Here is a 17976-nt window from a genome sequence, read left to right as displayed (position 1 = left end):
ACCCACAGTGCCTCCCCCCAGGCTGTCCTCTGCCTGGGTTCCCTTCTTCTTGACCTCTGGCCCGGCCTTCCCTCAGGGTTCTCCTCAGTCTCCGCCTTCTGCCGGAGGCCAGTTTCTCCCTCTGATGCCCCCTGGTCTATCTGGCCTCCATCTCCTGTTTGCCGTTGGGCTCGGCTTCCCCTCCGGAGGTCCGTTCCCTGCCCAGAGCCCCAGGGCTGCAGAAGGCCTCTCGGGCATGTCGCTGTAGGTGCCTCATCTGGAGGAGGGCACGATGGGAACCTGGATTTTCCCACAATCCTCCCCTGCTGGACACATCCCGGTTGATCCGCTCCGGATGTTGGGAGAAGCCCCCGTGCTCGGACCTCCGCCAGGAGCCACCGTCCAGGAAGGAGGGTGACGGCCAGACCCCGGCTTCTGGCTCTCCTCCTGGGGGGTTCCGCCTGCCCTTTGTTCCTGAGGCCCGAAACAGGCGTGCGTGTGATTAGCTGTCGGCCTGGAGCCTCAGCACACGGGCTCCTCCTCAGCCAGGGCTGCTTCTCCTAAGGGGAGGCGGCCTTCGGGGCTCCCCTCAGACCCGCCGACCCCTTCACGGTGCTTTGTGCCATGTCTTGCTGTCTGGCTCCTTCCCTCATCCGCGGTCTGCTCGAACCCAGGACCACCTCTGGCGTAGCGCTGCGAATGTCCCGAGGCTCAGGCCAGGAGCTGTCCTGCCCCAGTTCTCCCTCCCCCATCCCGGCCGAGGCTGCCTCTGCTCGTGCGGCCCCCGGCGGCCCCCTTATCAAGAAAGCATACGGTCAGCCCAGGGACCTCCTTCGCCTCCTCCCTGCTGCCCGCCTGACCGCAGCCTCTCAGTTGGCCCCCCAGCCGGACCTTTTCCCGTCTTCATGTTCCTGGCTGAGCTCCACATCCTTCCCAGGACGCCGTGATGGCGTTGGGGCGTCTGTCTGCTTTCTTGCTCTCCTCGAGCGCTGCTGGAAAAGGAGGGGAGCAGGCGCAGCCCCCGCCCTCCGGGAAGGATAACGGGGGGCAACTCCCAGCCCGGAGGCAGCTTCTCCTGGCGGCTCTGCTCGGTCCGGCTCCCTGGAGCCTCTTTAAAGGGTTAAAACAAGTCCCAGACGGAGTGCCGGCTCCCTCGCCACCCCCGTGGCTCCTCGGGGACCTCCGTCCGGCTCCCCATCCCAGCCCACTAGCTGTGGACAGCTCCGCCCTCCCCATCTGGGGGCCCTTGTTGCTGCTGGAGGCGGCCCCCCGAGGTCTGCCTGCCGGCCCACTTCGGCCCAGCTCCACAGACCGGACGGACGGCAGCCCCCACAAGCTTCCTGAGCTCACTTACCAACCAAGCACACGCCCGCTCGCCCTCCCGCATGAGGGCTCCTCAGCGCTCAAATCCCTCCTTGTGCTCCATAGTAAGAGAAGCACATCGTGAGTCCGACTAAGTAAACACAAACAGCCCAAACCGCAAAGCCCAGCGAGAGCAGCCGGAGCCCAGCGACGCCTCCTCAGAGCCGGCCGGCCCCATTTTCTGGGAAATTCTGCGTGTCCGGGACAGCGAGCCGCACTGCACAGGCCCTCCGGCAGGCCCTCCCCGCCCGCGTCAGGGCCTAAGAGCGCGTCTCCTTGTCCCTGAAGGCGCCGCCTGGCTTGTGACTCCCGCCATGGGATCCCGCCTCGGGGGCGTCGGGCACTGGCTGAGCACGAGAAGCCCCCAGGGTGGGGTTGGGAGTCTGGAGAACTCTCCTGTGACTTTCCCATCTCGTCAGCTGCCAACAGTTTGGCCATGGAGTCCAATGGGAACGTCGCCCAATGAAGAAGCACTTCTTAGGCACCTTCTGTGCTCCGGGGACAGGCCTCCGTACAAGGGGGACCCAGGCAAGGTGGCCCTGCTTTCCACGAGCTTCAACTGGATGTGATACAGCCTGGATGTGGGCTAGCGCGGCTACAGGAAGTCCTCAGCTACAGAGACTTTCTACCTACGCAAGATGGCGCTTATAGTACCAATTGGGCCTGCAGTGCCAAGGAGGAGGAATTTGGTCTGAGACGTTCTTGCTTCTAGCCTAGTTCTCTATTGATAAAGTCAGGCATTCTTCATGGCCTCATATATATATATATATCAATAAACATATTTGTGGATAAAAATGTCATTGATTATCCATCTATCCATCCATCCATCTATCTTCACATCCATCCATCTATCATCTATCTTTCCATCCATCTATATCTATTTATCCATCCATCCATTTATCCATCTATCTATCTATCCTTCCATTCATCCACTATCTCTATCTATCCTTATATCCATCCATCCATCTACCATCTAACTATCCTTCCATCCATCATCTATCTATCTATCCATCTATCTATCTATCTATCTATCTATCTATCCATCTATCCATCTATCCATCCATCTACCATCTCTCTCTCTCTCTATCCATCTATATCTATTTATCCATCCATCCATCATCTATCTATCTATCCATCTATCTATCTATCTATCTATCTATCTATCTATCTATCTATCTATCCATCTATCCATCTATCCATCCATCTACCATCTCTCTCTCTCTCTATCCATCTATATCTATTTATCCATCCATCCATTTATCTATCATCTATCCATCTATCTATCCTTCCATCTATCCATTATCGCTCTCTCTCTCCTTATATCCATCCATCTTCCATCTAACTATCCTTCCATCCACCATCTATCTATCTATATATCCATCCATCCATCTATCTATCTACTATCTATCCATCTATCTAGTTACCTATCTAATCTAACTTTCTGTCTGTCTGTCTATCTTCCTATACATCTTTTCGTCTGTCCCCTGTCTATCTCATCACTTTCAGCTATTTTTCATTCATATTTTATCATTTCTTTCCTCCACATGAAATAAATACAATGTAATTAGGAAGGGAGGACAGTAGCAGTTTTTAGGAAAATGTCAATACATTGTCTAGAGATAAGGACTAAATCTTTGATTTTACTGGTATAGAGAACTCCCAGATGAAGAACCTCTTTCTCTGTGATGGTCAGTGCCTTCTCTGTTCCTTAGAGTCTTAATTGTCTATAATATTACAAATTCAATGACTTGCCCAGGGTCATACAGCAGGCTTGTCTCAGGGTTGGGATTTGAAATCTGGATTCTTGATTCCGAGGCCCGCTCTCGTGGCTTCCTCCATGCCTCCTCCAGAGTCAATTGATATTCTACAGAGGCAGGGAATGAGAGTCCTTGGCACAAGGTTACTTTGTTAGCCAAATGGCAGCCAGATGAGTCAGAGGGTTAGTACAGGGTCATTATATGTCAGCAAGTCTCTGAGAGCCGAGTGTATTTTTAGTCCCGTCCCAATTCTCCAGAAGGGGAGACAGCTAGAATGCTGAACTTTCTTTCCCTCCAAAGTATAGTCGGTGAGAAAACGGCCCCCCACAAACAGTGCGTGCATGTGTGCGTGCACGTGTGTCCTCACTGTCTCCCATACATCCACCAGTAAACAGAGCACTCAGAAGAACCGAACCGGACTCGGCCGTTTGTTGGTTGAGCAATCTTAGCCTCTTCCTCAGACTTTGGATGAGTTGTTGCTGGCTGTCATTAAATGGTGGTGATTGTGTTAGGGTTGAAAGAGGGATTGACCTGCAGCTTGTGAGATCTGTGTTCCGGTTCGACTGCTCAGTACCTGTGTGGCATTCAGCATCCCAGCGAGGCTCCCCAAATGCCACTTGGGCAGTGGGAGAAGGACTCGTCCTGGAGTTGCAGGATTTGAATGGAGCTCCCAGGTCTACCACTCCCCCTTCTCTGCCTTTGGGCAAGTCTCTTCATTCCTAGGAGCCTCCGTTTCTCCTCCTTTACACTGAGAGAGACATGAACTAGATGACCTCTATGGTTCTTTCCAACTCTAGATTTATATTCTATATAAATGTTAGTGTTAAAAAATAAAAATCGAGACAAACTTCATGTCTGTATCTCTGCGTGCGTGCGTATGTGTGTGTGTGTGTGTGTGTGTGTGTGTGTGTGTGTCTGTGTGTCTGTGTCTGTGTCTCTGTCTGTGTCTCTGTCTGTGTCTGTGTCTGTGTTTGGTGTCTTTAAAAACATGGCGGCACTATTCCTCTAATATAATCCCAGCCACTTCCCTCTTCATCTTCATTTCTACTCTTTGTCCTTTGACGACTTGCAAAGTGTGTCTGAGATGTGCAGACAGATTTGCTCTGGGGGGCTGCAGCCCCCAGCCATGTTGATCTTCTCTACGACGCTTTACAGTATTTTTTGTTCTGTGAATTTGTTTTCAACAAAATAATGACACAGGATCCTCGTGGCCATTTAATATCCTATCCTCTTCCGTGTATTGACCGAGTGCTTCTCATAAACAGTGTGTGCCCCCAATGTTCTACATTGGCATTTCCATCATTAAAGTATACAAATTAAATTTTATTCTACTTACAGTTATTAAAAGTACATCTTTACACCCCAAAATAAATGTGTGTATGATCACGGCGACTTTGCATGCATGGAGAACCCCACCTAAAATGCTGAAACGATCCGAGAGAACAAACAAAAGGGTCTCTTTGTCACATAATTGGGCAGTTATTTACAAGCTGGAATGCTCTTAAAACGTTTTAGGGTGACCCCCTTGGGTGGTCTCCAGCTCCTGGAGGAGGACCCCCGATCTAGACCCAAAAGCGTTGGGTGGGCGACCTTGGACTTACACACTCCCGGAGTCATCGAGTCCCACATCAGTATTGAAGAAATGAATTACATGCTCCCTCGAGAAGTCGTTCTGTGAAGGGATTCCCAGGTCGTAGCGAAGGCAGTGCAGGGGGCAGAGCTCTGGCTGCCGTAGCGCTGCTTCTTAGGCTTTCTGAATCCAGCCTTTTCTGTGCAGCAGGTAAGGACCAGGTGTCTTAAGCCTTCCTCCCTTTCCTCCGATGAACCCGACTCCTGGCTCCTCCATCCCCCAGCCGGGAACATGGCAGCTGGCTGTTCCTCTTCCCTGGCCCTCTCGCCCTCTTCATTTCTACCTCCTGCATTCCCCGCTTTCGTCAGGTCTCGGCTACCGTCCCGCCTTTTCCACTCCTCCCCCATCTGGGTGCTTCCTTCGCGGATGGAGCCTGGCTGGCCGCCATCTTCCCCAGGAGATCTTGGTCTTCATGGCATGGACTGTTTTCACTTGCGTGTCCCCTAGCCCGACGCCTGGCCCATGGCCAGTGCTTGCTGACGTGTCCGGCAGAGTCAGATTGAACTCGGATTGCTGTTCAATGGAAGCTTCAAGCCCTCAGTCGGAGGACGTCGGTGGGAGCCCCGCCTGTCCAGGCGTTCCCGTGAGGATGGCAGGGCAGAGTCCCAGAAAGCGCCCTCCTGGGCTCCAGCTCGCCTCCCCCGATCCTACTCAGGGATTGGCCGGCTTCTTCGCGTCTTCCTGCCCGCCCGCCTCTTCCTCGTCCATGCGTGTCCTTCCTCCTCGCTACTTTATTGACGTGGAGGAGAAGGCACAGCCCGGGCTGTCTCGTCTCCCTGTAGTACGGACGGGGAGGAAGGAAGATGCTGGGCTGGGGAGCCCCGTGAAGGGCCCGGAACAGCCCAGAGCAGCCTCGTCTTCCTGGGGCTCGGCTGCCTCCGGGGGGATGACCCGGCAGAGGTTTCAGCGAACGCCGAAAGGCACCGTGTGTAACGGATCGGTGGGCCGTATGGAGCGATTGACTTCTGACGGGGACCCTTGGGATGCTTTTAGGCCCCCCTATACAGTTCATGCAGTTCTTCCTCCCCGATTCTCCTCCTCCCAGCTTTGTGTTGGATCGTACTTGGCTAAAGAGATGCTTAGAGGACGTCCATCCATTCAAAGGAACACGAGGCCCTTCCAAGGCTGGCTCTGCCATCCTTCTTTGCAGAAGCTCGACCTCGGGGTTCCTGGAGGCAGGCTTTTGGTTCCCCTTCTGGTGAGGGTGGGGGCTCGCCTGGGACCTGGACCTTCCCTGGCGCCCACCCGGCTCTCCTCTTTCCTTTGCCCACGAAGAACGCTGACCTCCGGGAGAGGCTCTCCACGCCAGAGGCTGGTGAGCAGGGCGGCTGCCGGAAAGGCGTTTTACCCTTCGTGGTCGGCTCCGGGGGATTCTTGGCATCGTTGGGGGGAGAAGAGGGTAGATGAGCAGTTAGTGGCCGGACTGGTGATGTCTGAGTCTTCGGAATGGCGGCTCTTCAGCCCTCACCATCAGAGTGTGCCGTGGGCGCTCCGGCCGGGACAGCCTTCCACGACACGTCTCCTTCCAGCCCGCTGCAGCTTTGAGACGTCCGCCATGGGCAGAGGGGCCTCTCCTGCTCGCCCTGCCCCCATCCATTGCCTTTTTGGGTTCAGTTCTATGGAATTCCATATTTAGTTAAATTCTGTGGGGGGGGGTGGGGGCACCCCATAAACATTTTATTTATTTATTTTGGCGCCTTGCCCTCCTTCGTGGGGTCAATACTGTGCGCTGGTTCCCAGGCAGACGAGCCCTCAGGGCTAGGCCATGGGGGTGAAGTGACTGGTCCAGGGCCACCCAGCTGGGAAGGGTCTGAGGCCAGATTAGCCATCTCAGCTCACGTAGTGAATCCAGCAGTTTACATGCTGGAGGAGGCGGATTGCCCCGAACGGGCCGGCGACGTTGCTGGCCGAATGACCTCCCCTTCTTTGGGCTGAAAATTCTCTGGAAGTTCGGGTCAGCCTAAGAACGGGAAGAAACGGCCAGCCGTCGGCGGCTGGTTCTGCGGCCCCGATTCGTCCTCCTGACTCACCTCGAGGCATCCTGCCATAACGGAGAGGGTTTATTTGGGCGCAGGAAGACGCGGCGCCGCCCTGATTGCTTGGCAGGGATCTTTAGAGATCACGTTGGGCCAAATGAGGAAACTGAGGCAGAGCGCGGCGACGGGTTGGTGCCCTTTGTGCAGGGAGGCCGCCCGCTGCTGGCCTGTTGGTGCCCGTGTCGGCCGGGGCGTCCCTTTCACTTCTCACTTTCAGGATGACACAAAGGCTGGATCAGGGAGCTTTGAGGAAGTGAGACGGGCGAGGCCTGGCCCCCCCTGCCCCCGCCCCTCCCCACTGTGCTTGTCTTGGTCCTGGTCCTCTGCAGCACATCCCCGCCCGGAGCCGGGCCGGGATCTCGGGCCGCCGGGAGGGCGAAGCGCCTTCCGGTTCAGCCGCGGACTTCAGCCGGGGTTTGGTCCTGACCCTCTCGAGTCTCCTCTCCTGGCCTGGAGGCTCAGGGCTGCCCCTCAGAGCCTCCCTGGGTTACCTGTGAGAGCCACGGCGCCCCCCCCGATAGTGAAGAGCCGAAGACAGCCGGGTCCGGGGAAGAAGGCTTCGTGCAGCCTCCGTCCGGCCCTCGCCCGGCGCTCCGTGCCCAGAGCTCCCGGGGAGGCTGACCAGCGGGCTGCTGCCTTAGGTTTGCGCCTGCTTCCCCGAGGGACATCCGCCCGCGGTCTCCTTCCGGGGCAGATCCCTGTCGCGTGTCTGCGCTGACACGTGGACGCCCTTGGAGGCACCGCGGTGGCCGCCCTTTACGCAGGGCAGACTGAGGTCAGCCGGGTGCCGAGGACGAATGCCCTCCTCTTCCCTCAGGGAGGCCGTCTTAGGGGCCTGGCGCCGGGCTCAGGGCGGGCGACACCCACAGAAGCAAAAGCACTCCCTGGCCTCGAGGAGCTCCACCAGGAGGAGCCGCTGTGGAGAAACAGGGAGGCGCGTCCTGCGAGGGCAGCCCTTGACCGTGTGTGGCGGCCTGGGGGAGACCAGATTTGAGAAGCCAAGGGGTGGGGGGCACCCTGGGGACCGACACTGTGAGGACAAGGCACGAGCCCACTCGCGGCCTCTGGGCAGCCCACCTCCCTGCTGAGCAGTTTATGCCTCGGACATCCTTGACCTTCCCCAAAGACACCTGGCCTGCTGCTGCCCTTTTCTCATCTGACCCTGCGCAGGCCCAGCTCCTCCCGCCCTTGCCAGCATCTGGCCAAGAATCACGTGTTAATGCAGTCACTGTCCAGTGACACCTGCTCTGGGCAGCAGCCATTCCGCACTGGCTTTTGGTCCCTCCAGTGCAGATATCGAGATTCATTTCACATCCCTTCCCTTCCCCCATTCCATTCTTCCCTGGACGCAAGATGGTGTTCTCTGCCCCAATGGATTGTCCACCCTCTTCCCCTTCACCTCGGAGGTCACTGGCTCAGCCCCAGGCCCTCCTCTTATGGGGGAAATCTGTCTTGATTCATCCCGAAGTGTGATTCTCTTTCTCACACTGTAACTCATCTGTATTCATATAGCGTGGAATTTTTTGAGGTTGGGATAAATTCCTCTCTACACACACACATCTATTATAAATAGAAATATTTATCTATCCATCTATCTGTCTGTCTGTCCATCCGTCCATCTGTCTGTCTATCTATCCATCTGTCTGTCTATCTATCCATCTATATCTATCCATCTATCTATCTATCATCCATCCATCCATCTATCTATCTATCTATCTATCTATCTATCTATCTATCTATCTATCTATCTATCCATCCATCCATCCATCCATCCATCCATCTATCCATCCATCCATGCATCCATCCATCTATCTATCTATCTATCTATCTATCTATCTATCTATCTATCTATCTATCTATTTATCTATCTATCTATCTACCTATCCGTCTATCTACCTATCATCCATCCATTTATCTATCCATCCATCTATCTGTATCTATCTATCTGTCTATCTATCTATCTATCTATCCGTCTATCTACCTATCATCCATCCATTTATCTATCCATCCATCTATCTGTATCTATCTATCTGTCTATCTATCTATCTATCTATCTATCTATCTATCTATCTATCTATCCATCCATCCATCCTTCTTTCTATCTCTCTCTCTCTCTCTCTCTCTCTCTCTCTCTCCGTCTATCAATCTATCCATATCTATCTATCATCCATCCATCTATCAATCCATGCAACTATCTATCTCTCTATCCATCCATCCATCTATCTATCTATCCTTCTGTCTATCTACCTATCATCCATCCATCCATCCATCTATCTATCTATCTATCTATCTATATCCATCTATCTATATCCATCTATCCATTTTCTATCTATCTATCTATCTATCTATCTATCTATCTATCTATCTGTCTGTCTGTCTATCTATCTCTCTATCCATCCATCCGTCCATCTATCTATCTATCCTTCTGTCTATCTACCTATCATCCATCCATCCATCTATCTATCTATCTATCTATCTATCTATCTATCTATCTATCTATCATCCATCTATCTCTTGACTGTCTCTCTCTCCCTCTCAGCGTATCTGTGTGTATATCTGTGTATCCATCTGTGCCTATCTATCTCTGCCTTTCTATTTAAGTATCAAGAGAGACTGCTTAGATATGGGTACAAACCACAATGCCTTGCCCAGCTGAAGGCTTTTCAAGTGCTCATTTTATTGGTTGGATTCCTTCATTAAGGGCAATGTTTGTTTTGTTCTCCGCAGTCATCCATCATGTCTCACCCTTCGTGGCTTCCCCCCAAGAACACTGGGGAATCCCTCGGTCATGTTCCTGCTCGGATGGAGACGACACATTCCTTTGGGACCCCGAGTATCTCTGTGTCTATGCAGCAACCACCCAAGAAGTTTGCTCCAGTAGTGGCCCCCAAGCCTAAGTACAATCCCTACAAGGCTCCTGGTGGTGAAGGTAAGAAGCAGAGTTTGTACTTGGCGTCCTTGAAGGGAGGCAGTGCAGGTCTATGTGATGCAATGGCTGACAACAGGTCCTTTGTGTGGCATTGGGCCACCATGATTGGGACCTTGTCCTGGGCATCAGCAGGACTTGTGTTTCCGTTCTTGCCTTTGGTGTCTGTATACAATTTAGTCCATTTGTGATCATGGCAAATCACTGACTTTTCTGAGGTTCAATTTCTCTTGTGAATGAAAGAAATAATATCCATGGCTCTTATTTTGAGGATAAAAGCCCCTCAAGGCTGGGGTTGTTTCTCCTGTTTTGCACCCCTATATGGCTGGGCATACAGAGTTTAATAAAAGCTTGGCAAATATCTTGAGGATGCCATGAGATAAGGGCTGGCAAATGTTTTTACAGCTGGAGTGGGCTGTAGCTGATTTGACCATGTGTGTTTTCTCAGGGGCTTTGTCTCTTTGAGCCTTTGTATACACTTCCTCTGCCCAATTCACCACGTCCCTTGTACCCTGTTTTGGCCTTTAACCAGGCACAGGCAGAAATGGCGTCTTTTTAGATGGGTGTGTGTGAGTGGAAGATTTAGAGGCTCTTAAGTAAAAGATTCTCAGGAGATCAGTGTGGAAGTCTCTGTTCATCCAGCTGTGTAATGTTGATCAAAAATACCATTTCTTTGTTTCTCAGTTTCTTCATCCATAAAATGGGCTATTCGACCCAATGATATCTTAAATTCTCTCCTAGCATGAAATTCTTTGATTTTGTTAGTGACCATTCCCAAGACTCAGTTTCCTCATCTGTAAGTCGAAGTTGATAATTCTTTACTCATCTGTTTTAGGAGATCTGCTCCCTCCTCTCTGTCTCCCTCCAACCCCTAGACCTGTGATTTAATCAGGAAGGGAGGCCTTTCTTACCATGCAGATCAGTTCCTTTTCTGCTACCTGGTTTCAGAAAATGGCTCGGTCATGGAGGGGTTAGTAACTCATGGGGAGGGGAGGAGGGACCAAGAGTAAGGAAGCCAATGCAACATTGGCCAGAGTGGCAACGAGAACCCAGTTCATTCTGTCTTAAAGATTGTTTACCTTTCCACTATATCACATGGCTTCTGTATTCAAGGGGTGGTTAAAGTTGTCAGTAGAGATGTTTAGTCATTCAGTATAGAGAGGGAGAAAAGAGTAGAGACCCTCCGTTGCAAAGCAGGATACAGGGAAGACAGCTGATGTTTAGGGTTGACTTAGAGAGAGGAGAAGGGGTTTAAAGATTTTCTCCTTCTGCCTTTCCTTCTTAGCTAAAGCTGCTCTTCCCAATTCCCTCTTATCCCTCTTGTTCCCCCTCCAGTACTTAAGATCAAACGGTCTCCCCTTGATCTGTTCACTCACACTTGTTCACAGCTTGGGGAACACACTACTATTTTAATGTTCACTCAGTCACGATAATATAAAGGAATAACTGGCAGTAAAGATTGGGAAAAGGAAAGTGGGGAAAGGGGGTCTCTGTCTCTATCTAAATTCTTTCCACTCCCTCCTTGAGTTTGGGGGGAACTCAGGCCTTGGCAGCCTGAGCCTCCCTGAGAGAAAGTCAAGTTGACTCACCCCTGGGCAACAGGAGCTGAGGTAAAGTTGGCTCAGGTTTCTCTTCTTAAAGTCCCTTCAATTGGGAAATATTGGGGAGAAAGATTTCCAGTCACCATCAGGAAAAGTGGGTAAGCCTCAGGAAAAAGTCTTTTACAACCTTCTGCCTTTGGCTTCTAAAGACTGAGAGACCAACTCCTCTCATAGCCAGAATCTTCTCCACCTCAAGATGGGCCCCTCCCCCATTGATGTGATCAGTTTCATACACTCTTCAGCCTGGCACTTTTCTTATGTGCCAGCCTCTGTCACACTTCCTAAGATTATTTTTGTGAAAAATTCTTTGAAAGTTACTCTTTGGGACCTACAAGTAAATTGGATTGTTCTTTGATCCTCAGATCAATTGCCCAGAAAAATGGTCCAGATCAAGGGAAGGGAAAAGGGCAGTGGTGTCCCCGCCTATGGTCAGCGTCTCTCTTTTTTTGCTCCCCACTCTGCTTAGGAATCCCAGTGCCTGCTTCCTCTTCTACTCTCCAGAGCCACTCTCCTCCTGAATCTGGAAGACAGGCCTTTCTCATTCCCCTCATGGCCCTTCTTTGGTCTTTCCTCACTACCACCTCCCCGCCCTTCTAGAGTTCCCCTTGCAATCTTTCTTCACTTCCCTCCTCTTCATCCTTTTACGCTTCCTTCCTTTTGGTCCCTCCTCCCCTCCCTGTCTTCTTTCTTCTTCACTTCTCTCACTTGGTCCCTCTTCACCTCCACCGAAAAGTCTTCCTCCCTTCCATCTCTGAGGCTCTTTGACTTCGCTCCTCACCATCTCTGTAGCAACTTCTGGTCTCTTCTTAATGGTCTGAGCTTGCCCATCTTTCCATTTCTCTCCTGTTAGATGTATTTGTATCTCTCTGAAGGCAGAATCATTTTCATCTTTGTTTCCCCAAGCCCCCAGGAGCATATCTACCCATTGTAGGTGCCCACCAAATGAGAGCTGTTAACAATTTTTCCGGTTTTCTTTTTTTAAATGCAAAAGAGCCCTCTTTGAAACAGAACAAACCCCTTTCTTGTAGCAAATCTGCATGGTCAAGCAAAAACCAACCAAACAACACAAGAAAAACCATCTATTGGCTGCTCTGAGGCTATTGCTACATTTTGCCTTTATTGTGCCCCATCTGTTGACTGATACTTGAAAGTTTAGTCCTGAAGTTGTCCTTGGTCCTTGTGCTAATTAAGATTCCTGCAGCCTTCATCATAACATACCTTGCTATTCCTTTTTAAAAATCCTTCCTTCCTCTTAGAATCAAAATCATGTATTGGTTCTAAGGCAGAAGAGAGGCGACACAGTGGAAATTCGGTGACTTGCCTGGATTTGAGTTTATATCATTTCATGGTAAAGATCCATGTGGTTCTCCTCATTTGACTAATTTCACTCCAGTGTTTTATACATATTTTCCAAAAGCTTTTTCCCCCTGAAGTCTCCATTTTATAGCACAATCTTATATTACTTTCCTGGATAACAAGGTATTCATTTCAAATATATTATGGAATACTGGATATGATAGAAGATGTTAGCCTACATCTAAATTTGGGTCAAAATACTTTATAATTTTGCCAATATTTTTGACCAATAGTAAGAATAGCTGCCACTCAGAGAGCACATTAAGGTGTTCAAAGTCCTTTATAAAATTATCTCATCTTTCTCCTCATAGCAATGACAGAATCGAGCAACTTTTCTCTCTTTTTATTTGAATCAAAGTGAATTGTTTTTGAATGTTGCTTGTTTCTTGTATAGTTTGAAATGTGCCTGTGTTGGACTACTTTTATCCCCCTTCACTTTTTTTTCCAATTTGTTCCTTTGAGAGTCTTCATTTTTTGCTCTTCCAAATTATTCCAGTTATTATTTTGTCTAGTTCAATAAAATGACCCCTTGGACATTTGATGGATGGATCGGGCACTATCTCTGAACATTGATTTAGATGGTTTCATCATTTGTATTATATTGGCCTGGAGCCAACTGTCATCACTGAGTTTCTTTCTATTTGGCTCTTTTCTTCTATAAAAATGTTTTATAATTGTATTCAGGAAGTCCTGAGTAGCCTGGAGAGTTTATACATTTTGTTGTGTTTTGAACGGGATTTCTTTCTTTTCTTGTCTCCTCCTGCTGGGTTTTGTTGGCAATATTCAGAAAGCTTGATATCTCTTGTGGGCTGATTTTATATTTTGCTCTTTCCTGAAGTCACTGTTGTTTTTTTTTAATTAAAAATTAAATCTTTACCCTCCTGTTCTTGAATACTCTTGAGCTAACCATGATGTCATCAGCAAAAAGAGAAAGTCCCCTATTTGCCCCTTTTCTGTGTTTTACCTATAGTTAGAATTTTAGCTTCTTCTCCTGGACGGGGTGGAGGGAGGGATAGGAGAGGGAGCTCTCAAGCCAGTGGAGGCTCGGGAGTCTTAGGTGGAGAGGCCAGAGGATTCACGGACTGATCTGGGGCCAAATGGTGCTGCACTTTATCCTAAATTCACGATGCACGGGCAGAGGCTCTTTTGCTGTGAGGTTAAAGAAGTCCCCACTGTGCAAGGAATAAGCGTGCCCACTGCCCCTCCAAGGAGCTGGTAGGGGGAGGACGGTGAGACCTTGTTCTCAAGGAGCTCCAGGGACGTGATGGCGCGGCCTGCCAGTGCCTATGCAGCTCAGCACCAAGCCAGCCTTCCCCTCCCTGCCCAAGGCACAAAGCAGGGCGAGCCCCGCGGCCCGTGCGGCCATCAGCGTCAGCATTTCATCGGAGCCCGCTAATATGCAGACGCCAGAACATGGGACTTCTGGGAGCGCGGAGGGCAGGGGCAGTTAACTGCTGAGCAGTCCATCACGCTCCGTTCCCTCTTTATTGACTCATTCTCTCCCCGATGCTCTCTAATTGTTTCTCCAATGACCTCAGTGTTGTTGTTTCGGCAGTCTTGCCTGAGAGAGCGTTCTGTGCATTTATGGCTCTCTGTGCACAGAAACGCTCTTAGTCATCTCTCCTGAATGTGTTTTCTCGTTCTCATTTATTCCCCTCTCCTCCTTGGGCTCAGCCCGGTGGCGAGCTCGGGAGCTGTGCTGGCCCGTTACTCGGTGATGGATTTCAGACCAAGCTCCTTCCCCGCAGGCCCCCTCGTCTCCAGTAAACCCTTTATGAGTTTGTTTGTTTTCAAGGCTGATGTCATGGGCCCTGTGCCCAGCTTCCGAGGCCCACTTCTGGAGCGTGTCTCCCCGGGGCCTGGAGAAGTGGCCTTGGGGTGCTCGGCAGGAAGAGGGAGCAGGCAGCCTTGGCCTTGGCCCCAGGGGCGTCCCGTTTCCTCAGGACCATTAACTTGAGCATCCCTGGATTGCTCTGAAAGGAATAATTCGTGAGCTTCCAGGGACTCCCCCGCCTGCTCGTGGTGTCCTTTCTAACCTCTAGCCTAGTCGCGGGTGGATTGTCTTTACTGAGCCTGCACCTGCGGGATCCATCCAGGCTTCCAGGACGCCTTTCCTTTCCATCCCTAGTACAGAGAAAAGGCACCATGAAAACCATCCTCCTCCTGCCCTGGGGCACCTTCCCTCTCCTGTGACCCACTTTGGGGCTCACCTCCCAGGCTTTCTCCTTCAGTTGCCTCCAGGAGGCCCTTGTGGGACTGTGCTGCTGGGAAACTGGTCTGGAGAAATATCAAGGATAGATGAGGACTTGGCAAACGTAAGTGTGGAGTCATTGTCCGGTGACTGTTGGTGCTGGCGATGATGACGCTGGGGGGGAGGGGGGGAGGAAGAAGAGGAGGAGGAGGAGGAGGAGGAGGAGGAGGAGGAGGAGGAGGAGGGGAGCTGAGCGTTTTCTTTCAGTTTTAGTTCATATGTTTTTATTTCAATTTCTTTCTGTTCCCCAGTGTTTTTGTCCCCTGTTCTCACCCCCCCAACGAATGGGAGGAAGAAGAACAGAACTCAGAGCTCTTGTGAGAAGTGTCTTCTGTGTGTGTGCACAGACGTGTGTTTTTCTGCAGGGTGGGCTTTCCAGGAAGCTCTGTAGGCGAATGGTTAGAGCTCTGGCCCTGGCCAAGGAGACGGGAGTTCTCATCCCTCTTCACTCTCCCGAGTCACGTCACCCAGCTCCATTTTTTCCCAGGTAAAATGGGAATCATCTATCTTGGCTCACAGGACTCACTAGCACATGCCGAGTGCTCTGCAAACCTTCCTGCCCTCTATACTATGAGCCGTTGATGTTTGAGGTAAAAGGAGAGCGTTGTCTCTGCCGCGATGACACCAGGCTTCCTTGGAGGCAGCCACCATTCTGCCTGGCGTTCCCTTCCTGTCTGGGCGCAAAGGGTCCGCGAGAAGTTGCCTTTGTCTCCCTTCTTCGGCCTCTTCCAGGAAGGGGGTCCTCAGGCCCAGCCACCCTCTGCCCAGTACAGCACGGAGGACAGGCCATCTTTCGGGGCGTGTCAAGGCGGCTCCTGGATCTGGCTGTCGCCCAGCATCCAGCAGGAGGGATGCGCTGCTTTCCCCCCTTTGCGTGCCTGCAGACTAGGTCGCTGTCGTGTCTCCCACAGCCTGGGCCCGTCCTTCGAGGCTCCGTCGCTCCTTAGCCCTGCCCCAGCGTGACTTGTGTTGGGAAGAGCTTGGGACATCCAAGGGAGACTTTAGTGCCCGAATGGAAGCTCAGAGGAGGAGTGCCCTGAAGGAAGAACCAGCCCAGAATACCTTTCGCCCATGAGCTGCTTCCTTTTGTTTTCAAAGGGTGGATTCGGGCTCTCTTCCCCTCTGGAGCTGAGCCACCTGGGAAGGTGATGCGTGGATCTGCCTCATTGGACTGTGGAGAAGGCGAGGGATGAAGGAAGTAGCCTTGTGTGTCTGTGTCCACGGACTTGTCATCCAGGCATGGGCTATCGTGCCCATCCCAGCCCACTCCATCCTCCTTGTTTTTGGGGGACCCGGCGGTTGGCCCATCCCTGGAGATGCTGGGCCGCCCGATTCTGTCCCAAGGTAGGCGGGGGCCTTTCCGCTTGCTTCCTCTGACTGTGAAAAGTAACAAGGACCCACCATGCCTCTTTGCCAACATGTATTTAAGTGAAGTCCTACGGTATAATTTCCTTTTATAAACCACAATAGCCTATTAAGGCTATTATTATTATTTTTGGTAACCTCCAAATAAGGAAAAGCTTTTTAAAAATTTCCTTCCTTTTTATATTCTTCCCATTAGAGAGCTGTGCCTTGTTTGGAGATCATTTTTGCCCCTTTCTGCAGTTTTGGGAGGCTAGACTTTTTTTATTTTTTCAGAAAACATGTTTCCTCTTTGGTTCGTCATGCCCTCTTGTCCCCCAGAACTCCCCTTTGGTTCCCATCAAACTCAAGGAGTCACCTTAAGGATTAGGGGAACGTCTCCCTCTGTTTAGATGGTCTGAAATAGGAGCAAAGCAGGAATCAATGTAGACAGAAAAATAGAGCATTTCCCTTATTAAGCATTTACTATGTGCCCAGGTCAGGCCTTGCTTTTCAAGACGCTTTTTTCTTTGTTTCCATTTTGGTTTTATCTTTATTATTTTCATGACAAATTTCCAAAGTGATGGGATTCAGGTGGTCTCCCTCCCTTCTTCCTTCCTCCCTCCCAGAGCTGACAAGCCATTCAGGCTGGACTCTCCATGTATTATCATGCAAAACAAAGATATTTATTTTAAATAAGAGCAGACAATATCTCTAGGGCTCACAGGACCTCCTCTGGAACCAGGGTGGTATTATGGGTTTTGTCCCAGAGCTGGGAAGAGCTAGAGCCTCCTGGGAAGGAATGGGAAGCAAGATGGCGCTCCAGTCATGGCTCTGTGTGTTAGGGCCCCCTCACCCTGACCCACCGGGCAAGCAGCGGTCTTAGAAAGAATGTCAGCGGGCGACGCGCTAGAGGAAACGATGGTGGCCTTCTCATCATTCCTTCGCCTTTCTCCCAGAAGCCGGAGGAGCTGGAGCCTTGCCTCAGACTCTTGGTGCCGCGATCCTCTTGGCTTCCTGTTGCCGATCCTCTGTGAGGCACTCGCTGCCCTTGGACGTTGCCCTTGGTGCTGGGGATACGAGGACCCCGGTAGGACGGCCGCTGTCCCGTGAGGACGTGCTCTAACCTGGAACCAGAAGGCGAGTGAAGTTTCGTCTTCCGGCTCTCTGTTCCTGAAAGTAAAATGGCGGCACCAGTCCTCATTCCCGGACCGGCTCCCGGCTCTGATGCTGACCAGTGGAGAGGAGGACGTCCCTGGGCGTGCCTTAGAGACGACCCTTTAGGAAATGGTGGCAAGCATCCCAGGCAGCAGGTAGTGAGCTCTCCAACCCCCAGCGCTAGCCAAGTGGGAGCTCCTGCTGTCCGGAGCCATCCCGTTGGAAGAAGGCTTCGCTCTGTGATGCCGTCCAGCTCTCGTCCTGCTGCTCCCGGGCTCCCTGCGCCTGGGCCTTGCCTGTCTCGCACATTCCATCTCCTGGACAGCGTGGGAGAGTTTGGAACTGCGGGGACAGCGTTCCCTTCTGCATGTGTTTTCACTCATAAATAAATCGTGCCAGCGGTTTGTACGTTTTGTTCCCGAGAATTGTTTAAAGGAAATTTAGTCTGCATGCCGGGGAAAGAAGAAAGAGAATAAGCGGGGGGAGCGCTCCTCGCCAGTGGCCGTCTGCCCCAGCTTCCGCTCGAAGCCCGTCCCTTCGCAGCGCCTCGGGAAGCGCTCTCGGACCTCGGCAGACCGC

General features: G+C 51.3%; 1 protein-coding gene across 4 annotated transcripts in view; it reads left to right on the top strand.

Moving 5' to 3' along the window:
* Positions 1-17976, top strand: part of LPP (LIM domain containing preferred translocation partner in lipoma) — a 470195-nt gene that overhangs the window by 123305 nt on the left and 328914 nt on the right. For all 4 annotated transcript variants that reach the window (XR_008914153.1, XM_056808011.1, XM_056808012.1 and 1 more), the window contains one exon: positions 9492-9693. Coding sequence is in view for 3 of the 4 variants with exons in the window: in XM_056808011.1 (XP_056663989.1) it covers positions 9501-9693 (193 nt within the window). In the remaining variant the exon portion in view is untranslated. The remainder of the gene's footprint in view (positions 1-9491; positions 9694-17976) is intronic.

Source organism: Monodelphis domestica, chromosome 8 (genome assembly GCF_027887165.1).
Source record: "Monodelphis domestica isolate mMonDom1 chromosome 8, mMonDom1.pri, whole genome shotgun sequence".
Classification (NCBI taxonomy): Eukaryota; Metazoa; Chordata; class Mammalia; order Didelphimorphia; family Didelphidae; genus Monodelphis; species Monodelphis domestica.
This window is presented reverse-complemented; position numbering and strand designations above follow the sequence as displayed.